Raw genomic sequence first — 18522 nt, forward strand, 5'->3', positions numbered from 1 at the left:
ACCCAGTAGATTATGTGTACTGTACTTTGTTCTCTCCTCTCATTCATGACCTCACTACAATAGACCCAAATTATAGATGTAAATTTAACATGGTCAAACAGTAAAGGCTACCAAGACAGAGATCACCGAACATGGAATGAAAGTACTGCAATTATGCAAACTATCACTTAAAATGGAAGCCTCTATACACTCAAAACAAATGTTATTAACTTGAACTTGCACTATATACAACACTCCAAGAGAATTACAATTCTTTACAATGGAATTAAATTTAAATGGTACTTTTCCAACTTTAACCAACATCATTCAGTGTAGCAGAAATATGTTCTAAACGAAACTATTTAGGGAAGATGAAGGAAGAGGATGTGGAATGGAAGAAAATATCCTGGATGGAACGTATGAAAAACAATACTGGAATAATAAAAGACGAGTTCCCTCAAATGTTTAATCTATCCAAATGTACATTAAGAAGAAACACTTGAGTTAACACACATTTTTTATATCTCAGAATTTCATCCGATGGGGGTACTGACTGCTTCGAAGGCCAAACATGGCCGACAGGTAGGCAAACAGATGCTTCTTATCTGGATGGTTCCGGATAACGCTATTGATCTGTTTGTCCACAACAATCTGGTCTTCTTTGCGCTGGGCAGAAGGCTTGTATGCCTAAAACACACATATGCAACTTTAATACCTCCATATCTTAAAACAATTCAATAGAGGGAGTAACGGTTACACTTCTTTTTCCTGATCACAAGTCTTTACTTATATAGTGTGCTTATTCTCTACCTACAGATCTCTAATCACTTCCTATCACCCCCTTTTTTATCCTCCACTAAAATACTTGCTTCAATCTACTTAGCCTGTTAAATCACTTAAGTTTGTTACTGTGGAATGAAAAATCCTTCTGGCTTAGTTGGCTTTCCTTGAAAGCCAAATGGAAACAGGGTCAGTAGGCAGGTTTGCTATCAACCAAGATGCTGATCACAACATACTGCTGCTAGCACCTCCAAACCTTGTACAGACATACATCACGACTTTTTGGAACAGGTTTGGAATTTCATTAAATGGGATGTGTATTTGCAAATTTATTTGAACGCATTCCCACATTCCTCTAAAACAGAATTTTCCTTAAAGTGGAAATCAAATACATTGTTTTTACAGAAGTTCTGCTGGAATCTTTAGAACTATTCCTTAATAATAGAAACATTAAAATGAGGTTTTACTGCATTTATTTGCTATTGGCATGTAACAAAACATCTGACTTATCCACTTCTACACATAATCAGATGCATGTTGTTATTTTTCTTGATACAAGAAAACTTCCTTTTAGCATTCCCATTTTTTAAGGAGTGATTTCAAAAGTCCAGTAAAATTACTACAAAAATAAGATAATTCCTACTTTTCCAGATGCCTGCTTTAAAGAAAACTTAACTTTCAAGGAACACATCTGAATGCATTTGCAAATATATAACCTTTTCAATGAAATTCCAAATTTATTTCAAATATCTGAAATAGATTTCTGTAGAAGATATGGTCACACTTTCTGTTTAATGGTTGGAGGCAATGTCAGAATTTCAAAAGCTACTGTTAGTAAAATTTTTCGTAAGGTTCCAGCAGCTACAGCAGCAATGAAATCAACGTCTATTTAACATTTCCTCTCATGCATAATCTTAAGCTTTAATTTTTATATCACCTGCCATTTTACAGTTAATTTCTTTACAAGTTGTTACTAATTCTACCAATAAATATTTTTTTTAATTCCATGTCTCTTTATGTTTCTGCAGTCCTTTTTTGAGTTGTGTATAGATAAAAGCATGATGAAATACGTTCACAAAATCTACAAGTAAGCCAATGTCTTCTACACTCACATTGTTCGTAATTCTCGGAAGGGATAAGATGTGAAAAAACATCTTGCTGAAAAAGTTTGGTGAAATGCAAGAAAATCTTTGGCTCGGTTTCTTCAACCTTTGTTAAATTATAACAGTGTGTTATTCCATTTAACTGTAAACTTGAAAGTTGAAACATTTCTTCAACTGCTGTTAATACTAACAGGCTGTTAAAACCCATGTTAATTTAACTGCCCAATTTCATGCAGTTAAATCATTTAACTCTCTGTTAGCATAGAAGTGTTCAATATAGCTGTGCATTAGATGCTGAACTTTTATTTATTACTTGATGATTATTATTATTTAGGAAATGATATTCATGAATACATAAATAGAGCGGATGATTTCAGCGATTTGACAGAACAGAAGTTCATACAAAGGTGTAGACTATTTTCTGCCAAGCTTCACTTTTCGCTTTCGACGTAGATCCATTTGTTTATTCTCAGTAATTGGTTTATACTGCGAAATTATTTTCAGCAGAAGACTTCTCTCGAATGAAGAGCAATTAGTCTAGATGCGTTTTAACAGAGGTTGAAGAAACCAGGCCCATGGCGTTGTGACTTTACTCTTTTTGGTGTCAATTAGCCTTTTAGGAACTACTCTTACTTGATCCTCACTGCAGTCCGTGAACATTACCTAATAAAAAATATCTACTAAAAGAAACTAAATGTGTGTAAAGAATTCTGTTACTGTGTTGAAATACTATATACCAAGACCTTCTAGGGCAGCTAAATTTATATTATGATGAGATATAAACATTCACAAATTGCTGAGAAATGCACCAAAGATGAAGATATTAATATGAAGCCATCTAAAAAATATGGTATCTAAAACTCACCTCCTTCTTGGTGCTGAAGATATCACCTTCTTCCTTCTTTGCACGCTTCTGCCTATTTCTCTTGAAGTATTTGTCATTAATGGTTTCTGGTATCTTCACGCCAGATATATCCAACTTGGTGCTGGTGGCAATTACATAGTTCTGGCTAATACGGCGTAGAGGACAAGCATTTAACTTGAATGGACCTGTAGCAAAGAAATAAAGTAATGTACCATCAAATTTCTTAAACTTTAATACCTTAAAAGAACTTGTACATAAGTGTTAGGGGAAGAGAATTCCATGTACTTTCAGAACTATAAAATATAACAAAAGTTAATTCACTACTATATTTAAACTATAACATGTTAAATATCCAACACGTCCCTCCAGCAGTAAATTTTCTGCTCATTTATTTTTACATTGAAATTACAAAACTCTAAAACCATTCTTATATTAAGCAGGAAACAGAAATATTACATTTGTGCGAGATAGTGCGTATTTGCTTGGTTTCCGCACAAAACCAATCTGTGAAAAGTTAATTCCACATTCAGTATTCCCAACCTAACACACAACAATTTCCCTCTTCTTACCGCTTAAGTGACATATTGATTTTACTGCTTTAGGCTTTTAACATATTATTTTTAGAGACGTTCAATATAGAAATAATTATAAATTGGAAACTTGCCACTGCAATTTCACCTAAATTGCACTCTTAATTATTGCATTTAAATATTTGCAAAAATTAAGTAAACTCTACAACTCCACTAAAGTTACTGCATTCGTGATGCAAGTAACATTAAGGAAGCCGTGAAAAAATCAACAAGATTCCAGACTCATCATAGACTGGGGGGGTGGGGGGAAGACAAGACGTATATCACGGCCTGCTGGAGTATAGTAAACACAGGAAATATTTTAAAGCAACAATGTTGAAGATAGATATTTTTGTTTTGCAAATTTTCCGTCATTGAACAGAAGATTTCATTGCAACTAATTAGAAATTCCTCTTTCAGGTATGTAATAAACGATCTTCGCACAAAATAATGTACGATACACGAGTGGTATGTTTTCTTTCAATTCTCGGAAATTAAAAAAGCTCAACTACGTTTCGCTTTTTCAAACTTTTCCTCGAACATGAAAACTTCAACATACAGCTCTTGTAATGCATATTACTATTACATCTCCTGGGTCAATGAGTTTAAATTAACTATAACCAAGTATCTTATATGTATGGATGAGACCAGCAGTGCAAAACAAATATACATGAACATAAATCTAAATAAAAAATCACAGATTTTGATTTTAATTAAAAAAAATCATGATTTTCTTTTACCCAGCATTATATGCCATTTTGGGAATGAAGTATGTAATGACATTCTGCATATCCTCATTCGTTTTCTGAGACAATTCATACCTCACAACGTACCAGTTATAAGCAGAAGTCCAGACTTCAGTGCCTTCAGTAGCACAACACGCTTGCCCCTGTGAGGTCCTGCCAGGAGAATGCAGATTGTTCCAGGAGTCAGGGTGCGGCGAGTGTACCGCTTGTGTTGTGAGAAGCACTTCTTGGATGGACGAGCCTTAATTCTGCAAAAGAGAGAAGGAAGCATAACATTGCGAACAGCATTAATTGTATTAGCTTAAAGATAAACGTACTGTAGTCTTATTTGAGTACCTCAGTGGTAGTGACGAAATGCTGACACATCACTTTGGGTCAGAACCTTTGTTATCAATCATTGGTAACTCAAAACTCATTTAGTTATTATTGTGAGTCAGTTTCTACGTTATTCTACTTTCAGCAACAGCAACATTTATTCCGAAATTTATCTTTTTTTTCCAATTTACCACAACTTTACACCAAAAATATAGGCAGATATCAATGATACTGCTCTTCTTTTTAAGGTTCTGCAAGAGTGTGGTTTGATTGGCTGAGATGATAAGTGTTGTGACTGGCTGATGGGTATCGTTTTTTGATTGGGTGGTTATGGTGAAGTGATATCCATGTGATTGGCTATGATTATAATTTCTAGATGTTTCAGATTTTTTTTCCAATGCCACCAGGTTGTCGATTTGACATTTCCAGTTTCTCCTGTCAGTGGCTTATTTGTAACCCACTTCTGAGGTTGGAGCGTCTGGAAGGTAGAGTTATGCTGCCCCGATGATATTATGATAGGATAATTATGAAGTGCCAGGAGAGATCTTACACCTAAGCCTAATCTAATTTCCAGACCATGGACGAACACAGGAACATTCCCCTTTAAGGAAAAAATTTCTTTGTTCTAACCGGGAAACGAACCCGGAACCTCATGAACTGTAGTCATAAGCTCTGTCCAGTAGCCCGTGAGGCTGGTGTGTTTAAACATTTTTTGCTGGTTGATTTTTGGTGTTTCAATTCGAAGGGTTAGTGTGTCAAAATGAGTTGCTATAGTTGTAACATCAATTTCTTCCAATGTATTGAGATGGGTGAGAGTGTTATTGTAGACTATTTTATTCGTCACGGTGTTTTCAAGGAATCGATGGCTTGTGAAATTTGTGGCCATTCACACTCAACTTATTGAACAACAGTGAAGAGAAGTTCGTGCTACGATTCCTAAATATGGAAGGAAGAAATGTCATTTCGTTGGTTACTTGCCAGAATATATGTTCAAATTTAAACATCCAGTGGAGGAGAAAATGTGTTCATTTTCAGAGCAGCTGCTGACCTTTATGCACCGAACTATTAAGGTAAGAGAGATTGATGTGTTGGTAATTTCCAAGATTCGTCACACAGAAGTGACGGCACTTAAGATATTCCGGACAAGATTAGTGAATTAGTTGAGGTTATATCTAAGTGACGTCACTGTCATGTAACAAAGCTGGGAAATTACCAATGTGTTTGTCGATTGATGCCTTAAGTCGAAATTTAGATTAGTTAAGTTAGGTTCATCTCGCTAATGTTTTTATAAGTTTTTTGAAGAGGTGGGGGGGGGGTAAAAATTAAGGTGGTTTCAGGGGGAAAAAAAATCTAAAATCAGTGGTGGAGTGGATTTCCACAATTACTGCATCCTTTACTACAATGTCGATAGCAGTGAAATTTGTCTTGCAGTGCTTTCATTTTATATTTCCACCCCACTCGTGTGCAGGTGCCCAGATTATATACCAATTGTTCACAATTTTTTAACAGTGTTCAATATTGTACAATAATAATGGATGTCATCTGAAAGTGACAAGTTACTAACATACACGAACCCCAAATCATACATATAACAGATTGATCAGTCTTATAGGCTTTGAAGGCAACAACTTTGACCAATTTCACTATGCTGCCAACTAGCGACTACAAAAGAAGTCATATAACTCTCACTTGAACTGCATGGAGCAACTTTACTTCCATCTAGCAGTCGTTACCAATCGACAGTGGCGATCCTAGTTGTTTTTCTCTTCCACATGTAATCGTTTTTAACATGGGGATAGCCAATCTGTTATATATGTGATCAGGAACGGAACTTTGCTGGCATTAAGTGTTAGTGGGGGGCGGGGGGGATTTAACAAATAAATATAAGTGACGATAACAGTACAGTGAAACCTCTCCTTACAGACACTCCTCATATACGGACAGATTTTTATGTCCCAACTGAAATAATATAAAAATAATGATAAATTAAACTTTCGTTTACGAACACACTCACACACGGACACGGACAGCTGTTTCACAGTCCTAAAGCTTGCTTCACCTCCTGACTGCGGACAGAACTTGGATTTCAAGACCTAATGTGTTACAAAAAATGGAAAATTTAGTTTTGAGAACTGTACAGAAACTCTTTAACATGAAAGAAGACAATAAGTGTCTCGTAGGCTACCACTAGCCCAGCCGGCTACCCCTTGTTAGCTGGAACCAGAAGGATAAACAGTCATAAAATTTAACCTGTCTGATGGGTCCAAGGCTTCCGCGATCGTGAAATTGTATTCGACGCATGATAGGGTTAGTAGGATTATTCTCTTCACTTCAATCAGTTCTGTTTCGAGAGATATGGCACCCGAAAGTAAAGGTTAAGTTGAAAACTGTAAATTACAGTAGCCTACTGCATAACTGTAGACCTAGAATAAAATTGCAAGGCACAGTACTGTATTTTCCTTTTTCGGTCTTATCTACTGTAGTTCAAAGTTGCAAAGAATTTACTGTAGTACAGTAGACTGTATTTGAAATTAAACTACAGTAATACATTTCATTTAAAGCGTGAAGGAATACATAATGCATACTGTTACATTGGGGAGGCTCCCTCCCAATAAAGGACACCTTCCAGATCTGGACAGATTGTTACGTCCCTCCGATGTCCGTAAATGAGAGGTTTCACAGTATTCCAAAGTCAAGTGTGGAAGTAAGTTGTTGCTTGTGTGGGTTGTTGGTCTGGCAACAAACTGCACCATAATTGACATTAAACTAGAAGATAATCACGTACTTCTTACAAACAGTACTGAACATTTCATAATTAATACTAATTACAGTACTGTAAAAATATAACGGGGCTTACTTGTCGGCAGTTGGATAATAATTTCTCCTCTTCCTAAGCAGTACAATACGCTTTTCCCCGTTCTTCTCACCACCAATCTTCTTTTCAACTGTTATTGGCTTCTTAGGCTTCTCCTGCACAAAGACACCACATAATATAAGATTACTTATCTAAACTGAAGCTTTAGGACTACTCATAAACAGTTGTTTGTCGGCTCTTCTTTCGAAACGGCTGACCAACATTACTTACGCACAATTGTATCACTTATACGTACTGCGCAAATGACACCAGCAGCCTTTTCGGCAGTTTCTCTCAGTTTGTCTGACCTAATAAAAGGCTACACATCAATAAGGCACAATTTCTATTGCTTCATTGGCTTTTGTGAGATGTATATGATATAAACGTGGTTTTAATTTGCAGCTACAAATCTTTCAACATAAAAATTGTCTATTACTTACCAGTACATTCGAAAGAGCTGTTGTAAACCCACTCCTTTCCTACTTCCTTTTGTAACACGTGGGAGTGAAAGTGCTACAACAGTGCATTAGAATACGCGGTAGGTCCCCAATTTGCATATTTCAGTATACGGATTCCTCACTGACAATTATATCTTAAAACACTAAAGAGAGCAGATTTGTCTGTATTTGTCGAATGCGCATCATCATGCTTACGAAAAGGCACTTTTCTGTGCCAATAATTTATTTTGTGTGCACAAGGTTGGAATTATGAATTTAGAGGGAAAGGATGGAATCCGTGTTATGAAATTTATCTCCAGACTTTTATGCTGAAATTAATTGTGGCTGCAAACTAAAATCACAAATGTTTTTACTTGCCTATATACATCTTACAGAAGCCTGTGAAGCAAAAGAAAATTGTGCCTTTTTTTGGTGTAGCTTTTCTGGAGATTTCATTGAAAACAAAACCACTGTGCCAAACATGTACACGTGCTAAAAATTTAACTTACTTGTAGGCCTATTACAACCATTCAATTTCCAACCATGCAGTAGATTTTGTATTCGTATAGGAACTTCAAATAACATACCTTCTTCTGAGTTTTCTTTCCAACGAACTTATACAGAGCCTTCTTATGGTACATTCTACTACGGCTGAACCTATAAACGCCATTGCCTAGATCGTAATTTCTTGGCTTGCCCTTCTTCTTTTTTTCATCTCCTGCTCCTTTTGCTGGAGCTTTCGTTAAAGCTGGTGGATCGGCTGGTGCTGGCTTTGCTGCAGCTGGTGCAGCTTTAGCTTTAGTGTCCGCCATCTGAAAATAAGAAAACGTCTAGTGAAGCAAAGCTAAACACACTTCGGTCGACACGTTTACACGCCGAATCAAGTATAAAATATACAGTGAATTCAAGCACTGTTGTAGTAAATATATACACAGGTATTAACGAAAATCAAATCTGAACATTTAACACGATGTATATAACAGTTATAATTGAAAATAGCGCTGGATTACTTGGATTTTTACTTTTAAACAATTCCCAACATTTCTACTTACAATTTCAACGAAACCTGAAGAGCTTTCTGGTGATAAATACTGAAACTATTTTAGTTTTGTTTTTATCATTACCGCTACGATCGCTAGTTTCGCACGTTTGTCAATATGGGAAACATAAAAATATGAAATTGTATTGCGGATGGTTTTGTGATATTCGAAATTGAAAATAATTAACCATAACATAGATATATAATGTAGATAGTTAATTAAGACGAAGCATTATTGTAAATGATTTTTAACGGAAGTATTTAAATATTACATAACTTATCAATGACGTTGGCAGCGAAGTGACATCACAAATGGCTTCTGCTAAAGGAGCTAATTCTACAGCTGATGGATATACGAGATTTAATGATGATATCGGAAATATTGAGGGTTCCTACCAATCTAATAATATCAGTAAGTTAATTAAGTATAATATTTCAACACTTGAAAAGTTTTGTGTGCCCTCTTGACGCATGTGAGCTCTTCTTCCTTGGGTCAGCTGACTGTTGTAAATCATGTCAGTTTGACATTTGTAACACGCTGTTCTACATTTGAATTTCTTCCAGAACATGGGGTTTCTCAGGCAACGGAAGATTTTCCCAATGAGATAGGAAGCACATCTAGCTTAAATCGTGATATATCTGCTGAAAATTCTGTTGAACTGAGCGGCCCAGGGGATACCCACATCGATGCTGAGCAGCATTGGGAAATGAATTATCATGAAGCAGCGATATTTCTTGAGGTAAAAGTTAATTTATTACTTACTTACTTACAAATGGCTTTTAAGGAACCCGCAGGTTCATTGCCGCCTTCACATAAGCCCGCAATCGGTCCCTATCCTGTGCAAGATTATTCCAGTCTCTATCATCATAGCCCGCCTCCTTCAAATCCATTTTCATATTCTCATTCCATCTACGTCTCGGCCTCCCCAAAGGTCTTTTGCCCTCCGGCCTTCCAACTAACACTCTATATGCATTTCTGGATTCGCCCATACGTGCTACATGGCCTGCCCATCTCAAACGTCTGGATTTAATGTTCCTAATTATGTCAGGCGAAGAATACAATGAGTGCAGTTCTGCGTTGTGTAACTTTCTCCATTATCCTGTAACTTAATCCCTCTTAGCCCCAAATATTTTCCTAAGAACCTTATTCTCAAACATCCTTAATCTCTGTTCCTCTCTCAAAGTGAGAGTCCAAGTTTTACAACCACACAGAACAACCAGTAATATAACTGTTTTATAAATTCTAACTTTCAGATTTTTTGACAGCAGACTAGATAACAAAAGCTTCTCAACCGAATAATAACAGACATTTCCCTGCTGTGGTCGTGCCAGAGAATCAGTCCCATTCCGAGAATTATTGTGTGGTTTCATAACAAGCTTTTTTTTTTTTTTTTACTGTGATGGGTTGTTAGCCCTTCGCTCAACCCCCAAGCTGGAGGACAAATTTACAAATTTAAATACTACGCATATCTTCATTATTCAGATGATCACATAATTATTGTGAGATGAATATTTTTAGATTTGTGTTTTTGAGATAAAAAGTAGAACGCGCGATTAATCTAAATGCAGTCTTTGTACGGTGTGCCTACAATTCCTTTTGTTTGTCACGTATCGTCGATAGCCACTGATATTCTCATAATGGTGATTAGCAAGGGACTGCTGGTCTTTTACAAGTTATGTGACTAGGTTAGTGGGTTAGTTGAGAGAATATCTAAGTGACGTGAGGCCAAGGAATATGTGAAAAGATGTCAATGATCTTAATTCCTCGACCTCACGTCACTTAGATATCCCCTGAACTAACCCACTAACCTTGTCACAAACCTTGTAAAATACCGGCAGTCCCTTGCTAATTACCGTCATAATTACAGTATATATTAGTGCATATTGCTCACTCAGCACATGGAAAGTTTGCGTATAAAATGGATTCGACAAAAAATACCTAACAGCCGAAGGGATAGATGTTTCCATACTTATTAAATTCTCTTATTCCAGACGTCAGAGTTCACCACTTTATGGTCTGAATATGAGAATATCTCACTTGATAATTGAATACTGAAGTTGCTAACTAAGCTTGTTTTTCAACTACTGGTACCTTATTCGCTATAGTGTCATCAACAGCCTGTCCTCTTATAAAATCGCTAATATTGCTGTTTTATTGCCAGATGAAGAAGAACTTAGATTATGTGTTAACACTCTTTCAGTCAACAGTGATCCACGGTCCACAGCTTATGGAAGGAATAGCACAATTAGACTCATTCTAGTCTGTGTTTTGTCCATCCAGCTTGTTTTTGTTTCTTTCAGGAAGGAGAAAACAACGAAAAATTTGATTCCCATCCACACAACTCGGAAGCTTTGCCTGCATACTTGCTGGTTCATAATCGATGGTACTACGGACTTGACCTAGCAACTTCCTTAATACTTTTGGCCCTCGCTTTCGTAGAAGAGCCAGCACTTCCCTTGTTCAAAGTAAGTTTACTTTACACAAACTCTTTGTCCACCACAAATAATGTTAGCAGATAAAAAAATTAAAAGCAGGATATACATAATTCCTCCAAGGGACTCCCGACATAGACTGTTTCTCTCTTTAGTTGCTGAGAATTGACGAGAGAGAAAAGCAAGACATCCGACAAAATCTGGATGTCTTCTAGCCCTAACAGAAATTTCATAGACTCTGCCAGTGATGAACCTTGGGCCATTTGTTGAGAAGTTATTGCTTTGCAATTGTCCTTAGTCAGTAAAGTTTCGAGAAATTACTTTATTTAATTCATTTGTACCAATAAATTATATTGTGGATAACTTTCACCATTTTGCTATAGTTAGGAATGTTTATTATTATTATTATTATTATTATTATTATTATTATTATTATTATTATTATTATTACAAAATTTTTACATTACAATAGTTTTCTTCATACCAAAATCATCATCATCATCATCATCATCAACATCATCATTACTGGATGATATCAGATGAATAGATTGTAAAGAAACCACAATGCTGCGACCTGGGTTTCAGCTGAGCATCTCGCAAATTCCAGTTATGTGCTATGAGTGAAAGGCCTACACAATGCACTATCGGTAATTTGACGCACTACAAATTTTAATATTGTATAAGCAGTTAAAACATCATTTATTCACCAAAATTAAAAAAGAGATCCTGAAACTGTCTTGTCTTCTTGTTCCAAACATTTGTCACATCTTTTTAAGAAGTGATTCAATACTCGCTGCAGTTTCATTTGAGATATGAAGATTATGTTTTCCCGGATGATATTTTTCAGTTCTTCCAGGGTATGTGGATTAGTTATTTTTGTACACCTTATCTTTCAGAGTTTCCCAGAGATAAAAGTCACAAGGGGTTAGGTCAGCAGATTGAGGGAACAACACATTCAGACTGTTAATTCTATCCTTACTACGTACCGGTATATGAAGTTTGTCTATGGAATAGTCGACTATAGATGCTTTTACAGAATCATGTTGAAAAAAGGCAGAAGCACACTCCCTCGCCAACAGGATTCTGCGATAGCACAAAAATACGTGGATCTCATTGTAGAGAACAAAAAAATAATTGAAGTTTATCTTGTGAACTGTGGTGAAATATTGAATTTCGATGCTTGGTGGCCTACTCTATTAAAAATGTAATTTCAAATGAAATCAAACAGTTTAAATATTTTCGGTGACAAGGTAGGGACAGTTAAACCATTATTTTCTATAGATTCTCCATTAGAATACACATTCTCTGTGGGAAAACCCGAGTTAAAGACAAGCATGTTAAATATGTAAAACCTGAGATATTGAGCTTTTTTATACTCCAAGTTCATAGATTCTGACACTCACTGTAAGACTTGTGAATGTCACTTTGGCTAGGACATCTTAATAAAATTAATGATGTGTACTTGAAGCTTCCAGTTGGAGTACACGGCAGCATTGAGCTTCTGGCCCTATCTGTTATTGGAGTAGAGCTGACTTTGAAACTGCGTTGGATTGGATGGAAGACAATTTTGAAACATAAACGAACCATGATTAAGGTTGGTTAACTACTTATGTCAAATGTAAAGAATGTGATGATAAACTATGTAACTTAAATATACATTTCACTACATCTAACAATAAGACTGCTTCGAAAATTCAGACTAAGATTTACCTTAAAAGGTGCAGTATGACTTGAAATACAGAGGAGAAGAAATGAATATATATTCATTACATTGCATTAGACTTGTGTGTAAGATTATTTGTCTAAGAGTCTCTTATGTTGGCTCCAGGTCTACACAGGTTGGTTCAGGAGGGAAGGGCCACATGTTGAGGCGTGATAGTATGGGAGATTCTAAAGGAAAAACATAATATTGTGACGGCAGGCCGAATATTCTCAGTGCTCAGGGAACTTTGTGCACGTCCGGCAGGACAGGGGGTGTGAGGTGGCGGTGCGGACGTGACGAAGTGAGAGGGGGAAGTAATGCACCTGCGACTGAGGGAAGAAATCCAGAGAAGTCGAGAGGTGCCATCTTCTGGACATCTGTAGAAATTTCCAGCATCGTACTTTCCCGAAACTATGGTCTAGTTATAAATTGGAGACGCAAGGGAGCTGAGCAGTTAGTTAGTTAGTTAGTTGCAGTTGCAATCATTGCTAGTTTTTGGTCAGCAGCCAGTCAGTGTAGCAGTGAATCAGCTTCGAGACCGGAGTTCGACTTGTATGAGTGTGTCTGCAGCTGTGTGAGTGCAGTGGATCGCAGTTGGGGGACCTGAGTTCGAAGTTCAGTGGACTGTCTCTGAAGGTCTGGGGTTCGAGTTACTGTGAACTCGAGTGACTGAGCTAGAAGAACTAGCCAAGACAAACGAACTGTGAACTGAGAACTGACAGTTCTATGTTGTAAATAGTGCTTTGTAAACATTAGTTAAGATTAGCAGTACATTGTTGTTCTCAATAATCCAAGTAAATTGTCATTGTCGTCTGTGGAGTGCAATAACGAATACTGTGTTGCTGTGTGGAGTGGAAATCCCATTGTTGACGGGAGTGTTTACATTCAATTATAGAAAGTGATTATTGTTGTAACAATAAAACTACATTATTGTTTGAATTAAAAGTTACAATATAAACCCTTTATGCTTGTAGACTTCTCTCTTTAACTAACCCCACGAACAATAATGTAATGGTATAAGTTCGAGCAATACCATTACATTATTGTTCGTGGGGTTAGTTAAAGAGAGAAGTCTACAAGCATAAAGGGTTTATATTGTAACTTTTAATTCAAACAATAATGTAGTTTTATTGTTACAACAATAATCACTTTCTATAATTGAATGTAAACACTCTGGAGTAACACTTCAAACAACACTAAAATCATACAAAATCCACATTCAAGAAAGAGCAGCCGCTGCAATAAAAGCTATGTACAATATTAAGAATCTGCAACAACTAGAAACAAAAACGGCAATGACCTTATTTAGGTCAGCTATAGCACCAATAGCAACCTACGGACTAAATATCATATGGGGAAACTTAACAGTCAGCGACATGGGAAAAATTGAACGAGTCAAATCATCCTTCATGAAAAGAGTACTAGGAGTAGGAAGAACAACTCTCTCGAGACTAACATACGAACTAATGAAGGAACGCTTCTTCATCGAAGATATTAGAACACAACTCTGCATGCCGAACACCCCAGCATACGAGAAAGCCCTGGAAGTACTCAGAGGAAAGAAGAACGCCATCTGGAGCGAGTTCTACATAACAGACGCCATGACAACCAGAGACTGGGCAAACACAAACTACGAACTGAGACACATAGTGACCCGTTACGCAGTACATGGTTTTCACCATAAGATCTGTACCACTAAGAGATACCACGAACCCAACGACGAATGTGTGTGTGAACTGTGTCAGAAGCCATGTGGACGATATCACGTTGAAAACTGCCGAGAAAGGAAAACCTCGCTCACAAACTTCTGCAAAGACTAACCTACAAATCCTATGCACATTGTGCGCATTTCATTTCATTCATAAGTTCGAGCAACCTCGGTGGACAAGAAATGAATCCACCATGACTGATCCAATGCCCAGGATAGGCTTTATTGAGATACTGGATCACGCACTGGCCGATTGAAATGTACAGGGGACCCCATCTTGTTGAAACTACATACCAGCCCATGTTGCCAAAGTTACATCTCCCAAGTATTCTGGTAACACATGCGCACATGCAAGTGGCCAACCTAATGTCGTTTTGGTTGTGTCTGCAGCAATGTGAGTAGTTATGCAGTGAAATAAGAGGAGACTCGCGCCTGTTATTTTCAAATAGCTGTTTCTCGGAAACGATTGAGAATGAGACATACATTTCTATAATGTTTTTTCCTTTAGAATTACCCATACTATCACCCCTCAGTGTATGGCCCGTCCCTCCTGAACCACACTCTATTTGGCCTAATACAGAGAGATCCAACGAAAAGTGGCGTCTACTATTAGCAGTCTGGTTTCGTCACTGCTCGTCCCTTATAATACATAGAATTTTCTATTAAATGTTTTTCTGCTTTCAGTGCGTCACTCTGGGCATTATGTTCGTCGAGGCTGTGACGGTGTTGGTGCGTCAGTCATCCCATTTCCGTGTGACGCGCGCCCTTCGCCCCATATTTCTGGTGGACACGCGCCACTGTGGAGGTGTTAGACGCTTTATACGACAGATCTTCCAATCTCTGCCACCAATCTTAGATATGATGGGGTTACTCCTATTCTTCGTCACCATCTATGCTCTCCTGGGTTACTTCCTGTTCTCGGACAATCCCCGTGACCAACATTTCACCACTTTGCACGATAGCTTCGTCAGCATGTTCGTTCTGCTCACAACAGCAAAGTAAGGAAACAACAAAATTAATGCAGGGCACTGTTTAGTAATGGTCTGACAAATATACTATTTTTACAAATGCTGTTTCAGAGACTTGGAGAATGTACACTATTCATATATCATGGTATGAAATGTTTAGGGCAGTTCTTTACAAATGCCACTGACAAAAGTCTCTTTCTTCCCTAGTATTTCATTCTTATTTGCAGACATTATACGCGTTTTCAAAGCTGGTAACTACCATTTATTTCAGCATAGAAATTATTGTTACTAAATTTGTACTAAAACTGTTAAAACTTGCCTCTATATGAACGAAGTTGTAGACAGCTTGACATCATTTGTAAATCGCATGAAAATAGAAATGTAGCCATGGTAAGCCAAACGAATTCATTTGATAGTTTTGAGCACTCGAATTATTCAATAGTTTCTGTTCATTTGAAGAATATTCCAAAATACCTTGTCTCACAATTTGAAATTTCTGACTGTACCAGTACTTATTTTGAAGCTTCACTCCATTAAACTTGGAATATACTTAGAAATTATTGTTACTAAATTTGTACTAAAACTGTTAAAACTTGCCTCTATATGAACGAAGTTGTAGACAGCTTAACATCATTTGTAAATCGCATGAAAATAGAAATGTAGCCATGGTAAACCAAACGAATTCATTTGATAGTTTTGAGCACTCGAATTATTCAATAGTTTCTGTTCATTTGAAGAATATTCCAAAATACCTTGTCTCACAATTTGAAATTTCTGACTGTACCAGTACTTATTTTGAAGCTTCACTCCATTAAACTTGGAATATACTTACCCCACTAATCTTATACTGAATATAGCCATTTTAGAATGAGAGTTCTTCATTGATTGTGGCTGCTACTCTCTTCCATTAAACACAGTTTATATCTCTGTATACATGTTCGTTGTGTTCAAATATAATGGGTGTGTTCTATGAACTTTCAGTTTCCCAGACGTCATGATGCCAGCTTATGCAAGATCCAAGTGGTTTTCCATATTCTTCGTTTCCTACCTGTGCACAGTGCTTTATGTGCTCATGAACTTGGTTAGTATTGACAGCTTCTACTCATGTGTGCAGAAGAATGTAGTCTCAGATGCTTATGTTGTAACATTCTACTGTTCACTGTTCTCAGATGTTAGCCGTCGTATATGAAACATTTACAAGAATCGAAAGGGAAAAATTCCGCAAACTTCTACTCCATAAACGGAAAGCATGTCAACATGCTTTTAGATTATTGGTTTCCAAGCAGAACCCAACTAGAATGAGGTTTAAGCAATTCGAAGGTCTGATGAGGTACTACGCTCCCAAGAAGTGTAAGTAAAGTGACCAATTTATATGTTTTTATGTAGGCTACTTTAAGGTACAAGTCATACAAACGAAGAGTGGAAGTTGAGGACATTTAATACAGTATTCAGTATTAAGTAAAAATAACAGAAGTGTAAATAAAGTGATCAATTTACATGCTTCTACATACTTTAAAATACAGGTCATACAAATGTAGAATGCAAGTTGTGGACATCTATAGTCCCGTCGCTCTAATTTCCGGCAGCCAATTGCGTTGCAGGTCGCCTACATTTAAACGTGTGCGTCTTGTGATTCGCTGATTCATTTCTTAAGGCTCGATAAATACTTAATATAATCGCCCGCCATTTTAGCTCTTTTTTTGGCGCTCGCAGAAAACACACGAAGACGTTATTTGCCGCTCAATTATTTCCTGAATTACATTGCGTTTGATTTATTATCATAGGAGCTATGACATGATAATGTTTAACGGTGCAGCAAATAGATTCCTCGTATGGTAGCTCGGCAATGTGAGAACAAAAATGGCGAACGATACTACCTACCTAGACTTCATAGAGCCTTTACTTTCTAAGATGTAAGCAAAGGGGCGGAGTCACGCCGGAAATAACAGCGTCGGGACTATAGTAAAAATTACAGTAAAAGCAATTTGTTAATTTACAGCGAATTATTTATCAAAGATGTTGAAAATGAGTAACTTGGAATTGGTTTGCACAGCATATGTTTTTTTGCCATATATCCAGAAATTGCTGTGGATATACCTCAATTTTTATTGCTGCCAACCTCAGTAGATCCTTTATGGTACCTACCAACTGTCCATAGTATGAATGTGAGGTGAAAAATGAAGTAGTTAATCTATGATAAAAAAAATCATCACAGTGATGGGCAATGAACATGGGCATTTTACAAGTAAAATAAAAATCTATACAGACGTGAGGTTGCAGATGTCCCATTTTGTACAGAATATTTTAGGTTTAGTTGTATGTATTTTGAATGAGATGCAAAAAATGTCGTAATTCTAAGAATTCATATCAAACAAGTCAAATTTCTGTTATCGATCTAGTTTTACAGTACTGTTTTGTGACACATAGAAATCATACACTGTTATTGAGAGTAACTTAACCGTTTCAATTACCTAAATGAAATGCATTTAAAGAAATTGAATTTTCCATATTTGAAAGGGCTTGTAATGATTTATAATCCACAATAATTTGTGCAGATTATTTGATTTATCACACATATGACTGGCATAGAAACAGAATGGCACAACAAAAGACAATCTACAGAAACCATTTGAAAAACAAATTCTTTCAGCCAAAACTTGTTTTGATTTGTCGATTAAAATGTTACAGGGATAAAATACCTTTACGTTGGAAATTAAATGTCAAAAACTGAAATAAAGCTATGTGGAAATAGCGAATTGGAGCTATAATTTAAAAAAATGTTGAGGACAATGCTTAATTAAATTCATGCATCATGCTGCACCTTCACAGTTCTTTCATTGGGTTCATGGAAGATATTTGTTGGATTAAAGCAGAAGTTATACTGTCGACAATAAAACCACCTGTAACATTGGGCATCAGTATATCTTCAGTGGAAAGACAATGAAGGCTGTAATATTAATTTTTCATAGCTAATGAAGAGTGAAGAATTACTGACAAGTTTTAATGCATATTCATAATCGAAAT

The 18522-nt window shown here is 36.6% G+C and overlaps 2 protein-coding genes across 4 annotated transcripts in view; one reads left to right on the forward strand and one right to left on the reverse strand.

Moving 5' to 3' along the window:
- Positions 1-431: 431 nt before the first annotated feature.
- Positions 432-8822, reverse strand: RpL6 (ribosomal protein L6). 3 transcript variants are annotated; one of them, XM_069827647.1, is made up of 6 exons: positions 8701-8822; positions 8236-8460; positions 7215-7327; positions 4130-4290; positions 2728-2912; positions 432-666 (listed from the first exon to the last, which is right to left on the reverse strand). In XM_069827647.1, exons 2-6 carry the CDS (start codon positions 8458-8460, stop codon positions 505-507), a joined length of 846 nt encoding a protein of 281 aa, XP_069683748.1. In that variant the 5' UTR covers positions 8701-8822; the 3' UTR covers positions 432-504. The 3 variants fall into 3 exon arrangements, with proteins under 3 accessions (XP_069683748.1, XP_069683749.1, XP_069683751.1); XM_069827648.1 differs by having other exon boundaries at positions 8659-8706; XM_069827650.1 differs by having other exon boundaries at positions 8671-8703.
- Positions 8823-8833: 11 nt separating this feature from the next.
- The window catches only part of LOC138701079 (two pore channel protein 1-like), a 38874-nt gene continuing 29185 nt past the window's right edge, over positions 8834-18522 (forward strand). The window contains exons 1-7 of the mRNA XM_069827637.1: positions 8834-9099; positions 9252-9427; positions 10989-11153; positions 12589-12714; positions 15215-15528; positions 16480-16579; positions 16668-16848. Of these exons, the coding sequence (XP_069683738.1) occupies positions 9000-9099; positions 9252-9427; positions 10989-11153; positions 12589-12714; positions 15215-15528; positions 16480-16579; positions 16668-16848 (1162 nt within the window). The 5' untranslated portion in view covers positions 8834-8999. The remainder of the gene's footprint in view (positions 9100-9251; positions 9428-10988; positions 11154-12588; positions 12715-15214; positions 15529-16479; positions 16580-16667; positions 16849-18522) is intronic.

The sequence above is a fragment of the Periplaneta americana genome, chromosome 6 (assembly GCF_040183065.1).
Source record: "Periplaneta americana isolate PAMFEO1 chromosome 6, P.americana_PAMFEO1_priV1, whole genome shotgun sequence".
Taxonomy (NCBI): domain Eukaryota; kingdom Metazoa; phylum Arthropoda; class Insecta; order Blattodea; family Blattidae; genus Periplaneta; species Periplaneta americana.